Source organism: Acartia tonsa, chromosome 6 (assembly GCF_053477335.1).
Source record: "Acartia tonsa isolate MP-2025a chromosome 6, ASM5347733v1, whole genome shotgun sequence".
NCBI classification, from domain to species: Eukaryota; Metazoa; Arthropoda; class Copepoda; order Calanoida; family Acartiidae; genus Acartia; species Acartia tonsa.
The window spans coordinates 34,506,724-34,519,957 of record NC_137265.1 but is presented as its reverse complement, the minus strand read 5'-3'; the positions used below and the strand labels follow the sequence as shown (position 1 = coordinate 34,519,957).

Below are 13,234 nucleotides of genomic sequence, written 5' to 3'. Positions count from 1 at the left end.
TAATATCTGAAATTAGGTGAAAACACATTGTTGGGTTGTTTTTAATGATCACTTTTATTTTTAGTATAACATTGCAATGAAATTGAAACAAATTTTTGGTATATTAATTGTATTCATTTTCTGACACACTCATAATTACAATTTTAGGATAAAGTCATGAAAAAACGAAAAATCCCCTAATGCCCTGAATTTTCAATAATTTTAATAGCTGCTCAGTCTCACGACCAGATGGCTGTATATACTGACCCCTAAAACAAAGCTTATAAAGAACAAAGATTTGGTGGCGGTGATTTTTGATTCTGTGCAACCCTAGGCTTTGGGTCTGCCGTTTGATTATGAGCAATCTTTTAAAATAATGAAAAAGAGGGTATGAGGAGATTCTTCGTAGTTTTGACTTGATTTCAATTTTACAATATAACAACAAATAAACGATACAAACAAATTTTTCTTAAATGTAAAAAGAGTGTCTTGTGTTTATGTATATCTAATAAGCAAACACTCTTTAATAAGTTGCATTTTTAACATAATATTCAAGAATACCTGTAAAAACTTGTAAATGTAAAATATTATAGTTGTATTATATGAATAAAAAAACTATGTTAATTACTAAATACTTTGAATTAATGTGTAGAAATAGAAATATATAAAAATGAATAAAAACAAAGCCCTGACCTTAACAAAAAAGCGCACTCACAAACACAAATCACCGGTTTCAAAGACTATAAGCCACCAGTTGTAAGTTTTAAAACTTGCTGAACTTTTTTAGTCTTCTCATTATTTTTTCAACTATTTCTTACAAAATTAAATAAAATATGGACTTAAAAAATTAAATAGTTATTGCAAAATGCCTGTAATTAATATTATTTTATTTTTTGTATTTGATATTTTATGAGTTAAATTTCTTAAAATGCTATTCAATAAAACCCTGTTTGATTTGCATTATGAAGTATAAGTTTAACGGATTAGTGTCCAAGTACATATAAAATATTGCGATTACTAAAAGATTTATAATGATTTAAATGATACTTTAAAATGAGCTAATAAAAAGGTGTCATAAACGTAATTATATCTAAACAAATATTTAATAGAAAAAATATTTAAAATTAAAGGTGTGAGATTAATAAATTTTAAGTACATTTTCTGCTTATATAAATTATTTTAATAATTCCAGATACTACTTTTTGCTATTTCTATTAAAAATTTGATATTCACCTAATAAATTTAGTTTTTCTTTAATGGTAAAAACTTCTATAATCACAGTTGTATTACTTAATTTTTCTAGTTTTCAATGATGATTAAAGATGGAAAGTATTAGATATCTTAGATAATGGACAGCTTAGAGTAATAAGTGGCTATTTCAATATGATCTTTTGTAGATTTTTATAACAAAAATCATTTTTTAAAACAAACCAAGAAAATATCACAAGCTTTAACTAGACTTAGAATTGAGGAATGCTTAGATACTTATTTTAAGAAATTGTCATTTGTATTTTTTAAGGAAGGAGATTTTTTTGTTCAAGTTTAAACAAATTGCACTTTTACAAGGTAAGATCTAGTGAGAAAAGAAGGAGAACCACTTTAGTTGACACTGATTTACTTACAACCCCCACTAATAGATATCTAATGCCTTCTATACTTTACAAGATATTGTTTCCTGACGCTAAGTCAAATATTTACAACGACTCAAGTACACTATAGCGTTGGATAACAATGTTTCTAAGGTTTAATTTTTTTTTATAAAGGTAAAAGCTTAAAATTTTCAAAGACCTATATAAACCTAATACCTATTCTTTTTAAGAAATAAGTTTCTTTGTATTTTATTTTTAATCGGAGTTTTCTATTGTAGTTTTATTTTATTATTTTCTAAAGCCTTCACCTTTAGATGTAAATTAAGACTCTTCTATTTTTGGAATTTTGTGATTTTATGGTCCGAATTTTTTTTTTAAGAAAGGCAAAAAAAACAAGATAAGAAAATAAACCCCAAAATTTTTCATTTTTATAGAAGAAAATCATAAAATTCCAATAATGAACTGACCTAATTTGTCAATGTAAATAATAAACATATCTAGTGAAAGTATAAACAAGTGTTTATTAAGAGATTATGATAAAATGCCCTGTGTGTTCAAATACACATAACAGTACCCTTCAGTGTCCAATATTCAGGCCATTTTGGAAAGGGAAAGAAATCAAATGGATAGGTAAGTTTTTACATAAGAGTAAAGATTTTGGAATATTTACCCAATTACTCCACTATTTGGATGGGAATAAGCTATGTTGCAATGCGAAATAATTTTAAAAATAACTTTGGGTTAAAGTAGTTAAATGGCTGTAATAACGAAAATCAGTTGTTTTTAGTTTCTTTTGCTTACAAAATATCATTTAAGGGCTAAATTGCTCCTCGAACAAAATATCCCAAAACAGCTAAATTTAACCCCTTTTACATTTTACTCCGAATTTGCGTTATATACATTTTGGGTGGTAATCTAAATTTAAAGTCCATGACTTGGATATGAGACACCGTGTGTACACAGTTCACATCAAGTAAAAAGTTTTTAGAGATTACACAAAGAGGCTGGATATGTAAATACATGTCCAGTAAAATCTTATTAACTACTGGACCTATTAATTTAGTAATCCCCAAAACATATTTTTCTTTAGTTAGCTGTGAGTTATACAGCAGTCATAGATAATATTATAGATTGAATTTTGTTATCTTAGATGGATTTGAATAGGTTTAATAGAAAAGTACCCTCAGGAATGGATATATCATGTGAAGATATTCTTCTATTTTCTTTTTAAGTCGTAGTATTTTGAATTTTAAGAAACAAGACATAATAATATTTTAGTTAAAAATAATTTTATGATTCTTAGAAATACCAATTATAATATTATCTTTAACTAATGTATATTTCCTTATGTAATCTATATAATATTACATTCTAAGAAGAGAGTGACATTTGTGTAAATTACTGTTTTCTTGTGAGGCTTGTCTAGCATTTTCGTGGTTAGAAAAGTGATACCTAGTTGTTATATTCTATCCTCCAATAAAGGCCCTAAATTATTATCTTAAAGTTACAAAAATTAGAAATCTAGACATCCCACTCAAGAGCATAGAACTTTATCCAAATGCCACACCAAATAAGTTAAACCTAATATTATAGATAACTCAGTAAATATTAATAATAATAATAATATGTTACAATTCTAATGTTTTCTTCTATGTACATGTCAGATGATAAATGAAGTTATAAACATTATGATATTATGCAACTAATTTTTAATAAAACGCATTTATCCACTGGTTTTTTACAACATTAAAAAAAGATTTTTAATTGTCTAATTATAAGGCTAGAGGGTATAAAATCACTAAGTTTGAAACATTTAATTTTCTTGAACAATGTAAGATAATACAACATTTGATATTTTATCTTTCTTTTTTAAGACAATATCCTGTTATCAAATTATAAAAATTAATCACAACTTAAGCTGCTATTATATGGCATCTTCAAGAATCTGCAATCCATCAATCAGAGAATGTTAGAATGCCGCGCGTCATTATAAAGTTCCAGCAGCCGGCAAAACATAGAAATCTGCAGTTGTTGATGATTGTATCAATACCGGCGTAGGTACAAGCCTCCACTGCAACGGCTCCAGCTAGGACGTTGCGGTCACGGCCGCTGTAACTGCGGCTGCAGTGGCAGTCAGCTTGTCCAGCCGCTCTTTGGGGGTGACCAGGTTGGCGGATGCGTCCTCTGGCGGCGGTGGTATTTGCATCCAGTTGTATTGGCGCTTCTCAACGGGGATACCATACTTGGCCGCCTTAACACAATTTATCTTAAATAACAAAATTAAAAAAAGTGTGGCCAAGATTTAAGTCAGGGATCTAAAGGGATAAGAAAATGTCCGATAAATTGATATACATCACAAATGTTGATACACAAATCGGCCCTTCTGTAGATTAAAATTAGTGATTGAAACGTTTAAACACTCAATTTATTGAACCAACCAATCAAATCTAATAATAAAAAGCGTTATTTAAAAACTTTGGGGACTAAGGTATTAAAAAGCCCATTATCCCCTTCTTTCCTGGAAAAAAAAACACCTAAAGGGATTACTCTACCCCCCCCCCCTCTTTTAACTATTACAGCCAGGGAATGGCTGCAAGTTTATTTATAAGTATGCGTCCAGTTAAAACTATAATCATTTTCTTACCTCTTGAAACTGAGACTTTAAGCTTTGAAAACAGTCCAGACAGACAGCCGCCATCTCCCCGTTCTCCATGGTCACTGTTCCCTTCAGCCCTCGGTGAGTCCGCAAAAATGGAAAATCCTGATAATAACAAAAAATGAATAAATATTTTTAAAGTATTTGTTATCTACAATAAGACTCTCACAAATGTACATTTTAAAAATTTTAATTGTTAAAGGATTGAATGAGACAAAACTAAATTTTCTACTGTGCTACTAGCATGAAGAAAAAAACTTTAGGACAATACTAGAGTTATCTATCTTAAAATTAGTTACATAAGTTAACAAACCCTGGACAAAAATAAACCTAACGAATATTTAGGTTAGGTAAAAATAAAGTGTTAGTTAATAAGTTAAATTATGTAACTTTTATATCAATATAAATTCTTTGAATATCAAGAAATTATTAGAAAAATGGCCTTGGACGAGAACTGGTGTAACCAACATTGGACGAGAATTGGTGTGTTAACATAATATAGCCTTAGTTGGAGATAGATAACTCTAGGTATGTAATGTTAGTTTTTGTATAATGTTAGTTTGTGTACAGTACAGTATAGTATAAACTACCTGCTTCCCCACCGTCTTGGGCAGGGTGACCGCCAGGTTCTACAAAAAGAGCATAGAGGGTTCAGGGCTCAATGAAACACAAAATCAACATAAAATAACTAGGTAAATTAAACTAAATAAAACAGAAATAATAATGAAAATAAAAAAAAAATGCCAACCCTCGACCCTGACTTTTGAAGTAAATAGAAAATATATGCCACGTTGGGTTGCGCTTTAACTTCTGTTGTTTGTTTTTATTACTCAATATGACCTTATCCTTAATATAATTAATGCCTATTTTACCTCAACTTTAAGCACTAATCATTTAAAAACTATATAATATAAACAGTTCAAGTATATAACAGGGAAAGAGGGGAGAGAAAAGTGCTACTTTAAGCCAAACCGCCGATAAATGAGGGCTTTTGTTTTTTAGACAAGATTCCTTTAAAAATGTGGCACTTAAGTGATTCATTAGGAATATATTTTTGTTTAAACTATTCATATTATTAGCTTTAAATGAATTAGCATATTTTTAATAAGGCATCATATTGTTATAAACTGGCCGTAACCTCGCCAGCAAACAATTATTATTAAAAACAAAACATTGCTTTGTTTACTAAAAACTGAAATGCAATAATAAAATTCAGTTTTTTTTTCTGGGGGTAATTTGAACCTGAATAGAGCCATGTCCCAGACTAGCCCTAGGTATATTTTTTTGTACGTTCCGCTGTACGATTTTGTCCAGTGTACTACACGTACAAACCTCTGTACAAAATGTACAACTTTGTGCAGATTTTTAAGCTTTTTAAATACAGAATCAAATCATTTTTGAAAATAATTTTGCCCTTTATCTTTATAAAAATATTCTATATTAAAAAAGCTTTTAGAAAGTGCGCAGTCAATAAAATCAGAATGAAATTTATGAATCATTAAATTTTTATTTTTTGGTTAAGTCAACATAAAAAAAAAATAAGTAGGTATTAAATTCATTAAAGATAAATGTATATAAAAATAATGATTCATTTAAATTGTTATATTGAGAATCAACTAAAACTTTTAACAATTATTAAAGTTCAAGCTCTAAAAATGGTACAGAGCAATTTGACCAATAAGCAAAGTAAAAAGTAAAAAATATATGTTTTTCTTTTAGTTTTGTGAAATATAAAAACATTTTTTTGTGATTGTAAAAGTTACTATTAAGCAGTAGGAATAGTTGCAGAAAACACATGAGTATCTCATTATAATTAAACGGATACTAAATATTTAATACAAAAAATATTTCATATAAAGCATTATACAATTTAGATGTATCACATAAGTTCAAGACATCAGCTTATCAGAACTATTTGGAAGAAAAAAAAGTAATTCTTTTTGGCCTTTTTGGCAAAAATGTTGCTCAAATCACCAATTTTCATCCTGGAACTATCCTTCTTAATCATTTCACATAGAGAAAAAATTTAAATAAGTTAAAGTTGACTCTCTCTGTAATATAAAGTTTAAAAGCTGGTATTTGGAAATACCGGTGTGACTATATCTAAGAAACCTAAAAGAACCATGGATGGATATTTCCTAGTTCTTACAAAAAAAAATTAGTAAATCTCTCTGCCCCCAAATGCAATCAATACATCTTGTAAACAAACAAACAAAAAGACAAAAATAAATATCTTTTTGATCTTATTTGGCACCAACAAATGTATTGATAGCATTGTAGAACAATGAGACTTTTATTCTATTCTAACTTGTCTATCTATAATAGTGAATTATCCCAAATTCGATGCCATGTTTAATTATTAACAAATTATGGCAAAAAAAAGAATTAAATGTTGATGCACTCAATAAGTTGAGCATCTTAAAACTTAGCGTAAATAAAAAAAAAACATAATTAACTATAAAGGGTCATAACTAGTCAGATTTATTTTTGATAGTGCAACTACACTTGAAATAAGGTATTTTCGTCCCACTTGGGCACATGAAAAACGGCTGAACAAACTGTTTTTTAGAGTATTAGATGATAGGTTTTTAATATATTCAGGTATTTTACTCTTGACTATGTAAGCTTTCATCAACATTTGCTGCTCTACAAGAAGACACTTTCATCCTTGTTTTTAAAAGGCATTCGTTTTAGGAAATCATTAAATAATAGTTATTTATCGCATCGAACTATAGACAGCTTTCCACGGACGGTAAAACTAAAAATTATAAGATTAATTCCAGTTTTGTTATCCCAGAATGGCCGTAGGACTGGATTAACAAAACTGGTATTTATATTATGATTTTTATTTTATTACTCGTAGAAAATTGTCTGTAATAGATACAATACATGATTTTCAATATGGCCATGAACCGGTTATAATCCAGCGGATATTAATCGGTTTAGAAGCGATATAGGAAATAATTTTCTTCAGATGTCATATACCTGATAAATATGATTTAACATAAACATTTGACAAATTAATTTAAAAAGTAAACGATTTTAAATAAATTAAAGGATATGGAATATTCCTTCATTATTAAAATGCGTGTTTTTTTACTGAAGATAAGTAGAAAAATTATGAAACAAAAATACCATGGAAAAAATCAATATATATCCAATAACAGAAAATTCATTTTCTTTCTTTATGCGTAGCTATTCTATGACTATAATATGTCTGTCTGTCCGTCATAGTTAGTTACAAAGCACGTAAACTTCCAATATATAAAAATGTACCTAGCGTTTTGTACAAAATACCTCTAGAAAAAAAAAATTTCTGTACAATAATATTCATTAATATCATACCTAAGTATTATGTTGTTGCGATACTTGTAAAAAATAACACTGTTCTTATATTAATAAAAATTTATATGAATATTAGATTTCTTTAAAAATATAGAAGAAAAAGAGGTTCCAAAATATATATGTTTTTCTTCTTATTAAAACTAATGCGTAAAATCATATGCCATCCCACGTGATTAGAGCAGTTATCTAAATTCTAATTTTTGTGAAAGATTTTTTAAGGTTTTCCTTTTCAGCGTTTATTTTTTTTCTGTGAAAAAAATCATAACAGAAAACGTAAATGATTCCGAGGAAATAAAAATCATATAATCAACTGATAAAAACGTTCGAAGTGAAAATTGTAATATAAATCTTTTGGATCTACTGCAGTTCACGGTAAAATATTGCTGGTAACGAATATTGCCAAAAATCTATGAATCTTAAAGGCTGTTAGCTGCCAAACGGCTGAACATAAAGATCATACTCGCATACCATTTTAAGCGGTATAAGAAGGCCTACAAATAATCTGGAATAGCCAAGAACTAATGATGCATAGGGAAAGCTTCACTGAAGAAAGAACGCGTAAAATAGGCCTTTTTCGCGCATTTCTCTGCACTGCGAGATAATTATGCATTATTGATTTATGGCTTTTCCAGATTATTTGTAGGCCTTTTCATGCCGCTTAAAACAGTGTGCAGGCATGATCTGTACGTTCAGCCGTTTGGCAGCTAGCAGCCTTTAAAATTCATAGATTTTTGGCAATATTCGTTACCAGCAATATTTTACCGTGAACTGCAGTAGATCCAATCTTTTAAATAGGAAATAATCTGATTTAATTGAGGTGCAAATGTTTCGCCCCCTATAATTAGCATTTACTTATTTTAGTAGCTACTCTATAACTGGTACTTCCGTGGTTGTCAATGAATTAAAGATCTTTAAATAAGCTGTCTCTGGTCTCTCAATTACCCAAATAAAAAATCACAAACATCAATAATTTTAAAGCATTGCTGTATATCAATTTAATGTTCTTTTCTTTACAAAAATGTTACTGAACTTCCATAGTTTTTGTTTTGTTTGTTGAGGGCTATTGAATAAATTAAATAAACAAAACAACCTTTGAATTATGCACTTAAAAAAACAAGTAGCTATATAGCGGAGAAAAAAACAGCTCTGGAAAATTCCATATATGTAGTCTATAAAAACAAATTAAATTCTTGTTTTTATATCAAAATAAAGACAAAAATATTGCGTATTTTTTTATTGTGAGAGAAGAGGGTTGAACTATTTTTAAAAATTTATTAAGGTATAATTTAAGTTTGCTAGATTGCATAATAAAAACAAATTTATTACATACGCAAGCAATTATAAGTAAAAATGTATTTTACCAGGGGGAAAAGGATATGACAACTTCATTAATATTAATCTACCCCCCCTCTTAATCATTATGCAATTAAACAAAGGCATTTTGGGGTGCGATGAGGGGCCATGGCTGATTTATCTTCCATTGTCTTATCCCTGTATCACTGAAACATTGCTTAGTCTAAATATTTTCCAGTCAAAACTGGATTTAAATACTTGGTCATTTTTTTTTAATACCCGCTTTCACTTAATTGTCAATTGATTCTGTTTTTGAGCAACTAGTAGCCTCGCCCATAGTAGCTAGGGGATTCTCTCAAACAGGAGAGTTGTCTACCTAACCCGACAATTTCTTTATGTTTGAAAATTTGGGTGGTTAATACTGAAAACTAAGAAACATAAGTATAATTTTAGTTAAATTATCATTATTTAAAATTAGTAAGGAAAAGGGTAGAAAAAAGTTGACAAATACGGGTCAGATTAGCTGGAAAAAACTGAAAAGCTTTTAAAAGTTTGTTGTCAAGGCAAATTGCAATATTATTTGTTGTCAAGCAACTTAATATGTAGTTTAAAGATTTCCTTATTCTTAAGTTGACCATATGATCCAAACCCCCGAAAAAAAACAGAAGACATTTAAAAAATACACGCCTAAAGAAATTATATTTTTAATGAATTTTGAGGCCCGTTAAAAAAATCCATTTGTTATTTTGCTCAATAAATGTTATTATTTTGAATAAATGATAAGTTGGAGGCAAAAGAGTTCTACTCCAGATTAAATATTCCTTCATGAACATTATGCTCCTTTATTTCCTAAAATTCAGGAGTGGGGGGAAAGGGGTAGGTAAATAATTTTTAAAAAATCTACCAAAATTTTATCAAATCATCATATTCAATTATTTGAAATATAAATAACAATTTCTTATGAAAAATAGTACATTTTTGTTATTTATTTATATAGTAAATATTCCAATATTTTTCTGAAGATTATCTTTCTAATTGGACACTTATACAAAATTATTATTTACACCTCTAAATAAAAGTTTTTGGTAAATAAAGTTAAAATTACAAATATTTAACTTCTGGAGATTTTTAAAGTTAACTAAATCTAATATGGATAGGTAGGATAGGAAAAAACTAAATATACACTCTTAAAAATAAATATTTGTCACAAGACAAAAACAGACAAAACCAGCCAAGCTTGTTTTTGTGAGACACATGGGTTAAATTGGGACACCTGCCATCCTAATAGAAAATAGAAAGAATGCGTTTTTTTGTGCATGTGTGCAACGAAAGATCCCGCAACCGCTCGACCGATATAGCTCTCTTTAATATGAGCCTCAAATAAAGTTTTTTTTAAGGTTTAAGTGTCTCAACAGGATTTTAAGTGCGTAGCCACAAGTATCTAAAAAGTGCAACACAATACCAATCCTGACAGATATAGAGCCCCTGAAGAATTTTTTTTTGTCTTTTAACTCAACCGTTTTAGAAAACAAATTCTCATTTCTTAAAAGTTTTGCATTTCTTTCGTTTTTAATTGCAAATACATTTATTCAATTTAATTCTATTTTGGAATAGTTTTCTTTAGGAACAGTATTCCACACATAGGAATCTAACAAAACCAAAACCAAATGAAAATCCTAATTTAACCCAAAACGTGAAAATTTTGACTAGCTTGGCCGCGAGAGACGCGCGTAGCAAATAAAAAATTGACTCACCATAACTCTCAAAGCTCGAATCCTTTTTCTGTAAGTCTTTACCCCGCACACATAGCAAACATAATCATTAATGTTATACTTGCGCGCGGCAATGGGCATGGGGGGACGAGAATCAGCAAATTTGTTCCACTGAACCATCACACTGAAATAGAAACAAAACAATAGTAAGTCATAATTAAATTAGGGCTCGCCAGACGCGCCTAAGCCACCAGAAATCCGTCTGATATATCATTTAAAATTTTGCCTACAACTTTTCTGTCAGTCAATTATCAATTTTAATCAACATTAATCTAAAGCATTGTACATTTTAGTGAATGAAACTATTTTTACTACAATGTATCTTTCAAAAACTTGTTATAGCTGTACAATTAATAAATATATAAGTTGTGTAAGAATTAGATAATCTTAAGTTCAATTAAAACGTAATTTACGGGAAAATAAAAGTGTACAGAAAAGAGTTCACTGTACACATGCACTGTACAATCATAAGTGTTCGCTTTATAAATAAGAAACTAGTATTGAGTTATAGGGGAAATTTCCATATATAGCCTTTAATTACTATTTACACCCCCCCCCCCCTCATAAAAAATTCCAATATTTTATCTTTATATAAGAATGTTCTCGTAAACTGCTTGACAAAATGTTTTCTATTTTGAAATCTGGTCAGGTTTTTGGCTAGATTATAGGGTAGGGGATGAAGAGTTAGGAGAAGTTTTCCCATGGAAAAAAAACAAAAAGCTTAAAAAATAAGAAAGTTTGAGAGGAAAAAAAACACTTACCTATGGTAGCAAAATGTGCAGACCAAAGCTGACCCGTCCTCTCGCAAGGTCTCGGCTCGAGGCTTTGGCACGTGGTCCTTCATGAAGGGGAAATACGGAGCCTTCTTACCCTGCGGCTCACTGTATAAATTTCTTGCAAAGCTCAATTCTGTTACAGTAATTTAGATTTTATTTTTAAATTCAGGTTTGACTGGTAAATTATAAGGATTGAGGGACTTTGGGCAGTTTATTACACTAATACCCAAAGCTTTATTATATCATTTTCTTATTCGTTGACTTAACAACTTTGGGGACTTTTACAAAAATTTAATTGATTTGTTCATTAGGTTGAGTGTTTAAACGTTTCAATCATTAATTGTAATTTACAAAGGGATAAATTTGGGGGATGTACATCACTTTATCATTAACAATGAAATGTGATATTTTCTTCAATCTTATTGTTAATACTTAACAAGCTATACTTATAATATTTCTTGTATTTCGTTGAAAATTAATGAAAAATCTAAATTTCCTGAATGTAGACCACAGAGAAAACAGTAGAAAGAGGAGGTACTTGGTTTATGATTGGCTGGCTCCCCGGAGGCTCCAGAATTCACGGATCCAGGTGAGGGACAGGGTGGCGGCACCTGCAACAGGCTGGCACAACCGCCCAAAAGGCGCGAAGTGTTACCATGCAGGGATCTGCTACCAGAATGGCTTACAGCTGTGTCGCCGCCAGCAGGAGCGGCTAGGCCGCTAGGAATACTGCTGGCACGAATGTTGGCTGGGGGCACAGCAGATTCGGTTGATATCAGGGGTGGAGGACCGCCCCGCAAGGAATCAGTTGTCACAGAAGTTACAATAACACCGGCGGCCGCGGCTGCTGATATTGCAGCCGCATGATATTTGCTAATTGGTGTGTTGTTAACACCAGTATTTCCAGCACCGGAAATGCCACCGTTATGCTGAGGCGTGTTGGGCGAGTGCAACGACCGGCCCGAGGTAGGTGTAGCAGTGGCGCCGTGCGACAACATTGTCGTGTCACCTGGGGTGCAGCGACCACTAGACTGAGGTCCGGTGATGGTCAGGTAGTTGTAGCTTCTCTCCTCGATCGGCAGCGCGTCGCGCTGGAATATTGTCCACTGGTTGATCAGGCTTGTCGTGCACATGGAACAGGCGCGCACACGGCCCTGGGTGTCATCCTCGTGCGCGAACCCGCCCTCGTCGTTTAGCCGACTAAGAGTTCGCAAGAAGGGAAAGTAAGGTAAACCACCCAAGGGCGGACCTTGAGAGTTGAGAAATTTGAAACTATGGACTGTAAATTTACGCCGGCAAAGAATGCATTCAATGTCTGCTGGCGAGGAGCCGCCTTTGTCATCGTCATCCAGGGACTGGTCAGGGTCGGTAAGGATCTCCACACTAGCCCTGCTTGACTTTCGCTTTTTGGGGGGCGGTTCAAAGCTATTCTGTTGGTGGTGATGGTGGGAGGGATTGTGGTGACCGCCCGCATGGTTGACCTGATGGCTGGGTGAGGAGAATTGGCCGCCAGTAATAGCTGGACTTGAGTTGGGATGGCTGCGCACACCCTTGTGCTTCTCTCTAGTGCAGTTGTAGCAATGGGAACAAACCTAAAAAACAAGAATTAAAGAAAGAAGGCTACATTTGGTTATATTTAAAAGTTCTTTTATTTATATTACTAGCGGTTGCGCCCCTAGCATCTAAGGGCACTATATTAGAAGGGGTAGGAAAGGGCAGAAAACCATCCCTAGGCTTAACTCCAAGACAAAATAGCCTAAAACCATTAGAGGACCTATGTGGAGCTTCTATAAAAAAAATAACCTTATCAGTTCTGAAAACATA

At 31.5% G+C, this 13,234-nt stretch overlaps 1 protein-coding gene across 12 annotated transcripts in view; it reads right to left on the bottom strand.

Moving 5' to 3' along the window:
- Window positions 1-5: 5 nt before the first annotated feature.
- LOC145322479 (uncharacterized) overlaps window positions 6-13,234 on the bottom strand; it is a 19,835-nt gene continuing 6,606 nt past the window's right edge. Inside the window, exons 4-11 of one of the 12 annotated variants that reach the window (XR_013880724.1) lie at window positions 11,910-13,002; window positions 11,396-11,546; window positions 10,617-10,758; window positions 4,815-4,853; window positions 4,213-4,329; window positions 2,504-3,834; window positions 2,036-2,143; window positions 6-1,900 (exon numbers count right to left, since the gene is read on the bottom strand). Coding sequence is in view for 4 of the 12 variants with exons in the window: in XM_080164487.1 (XP_080020613.1) it covers window positions 3,655-3,834; window positions 4,213-4,329; window positions 4,815-4,853; window positions 10,617-10,758; window positions 11,396-11,546; window positions 11,910-13,002 (1,722 nt within the window). In the remaining 8 variants the exon portion in view is untranslated. Of the gene's footprint in view, window positions 3,835-4,212; window positions 4,330-4,814; window positions 4,854-10,616; window positions 10,759-11,395; window positions 11,547-11,909; window positions 13,003-13,234 lie in introns of all 12 variants that reach the window. The other 11 variants (XR_013880718.1, XR_013880719.1, XR_013880721.1 and 8 more) reach the window with 11 other exon arrangements.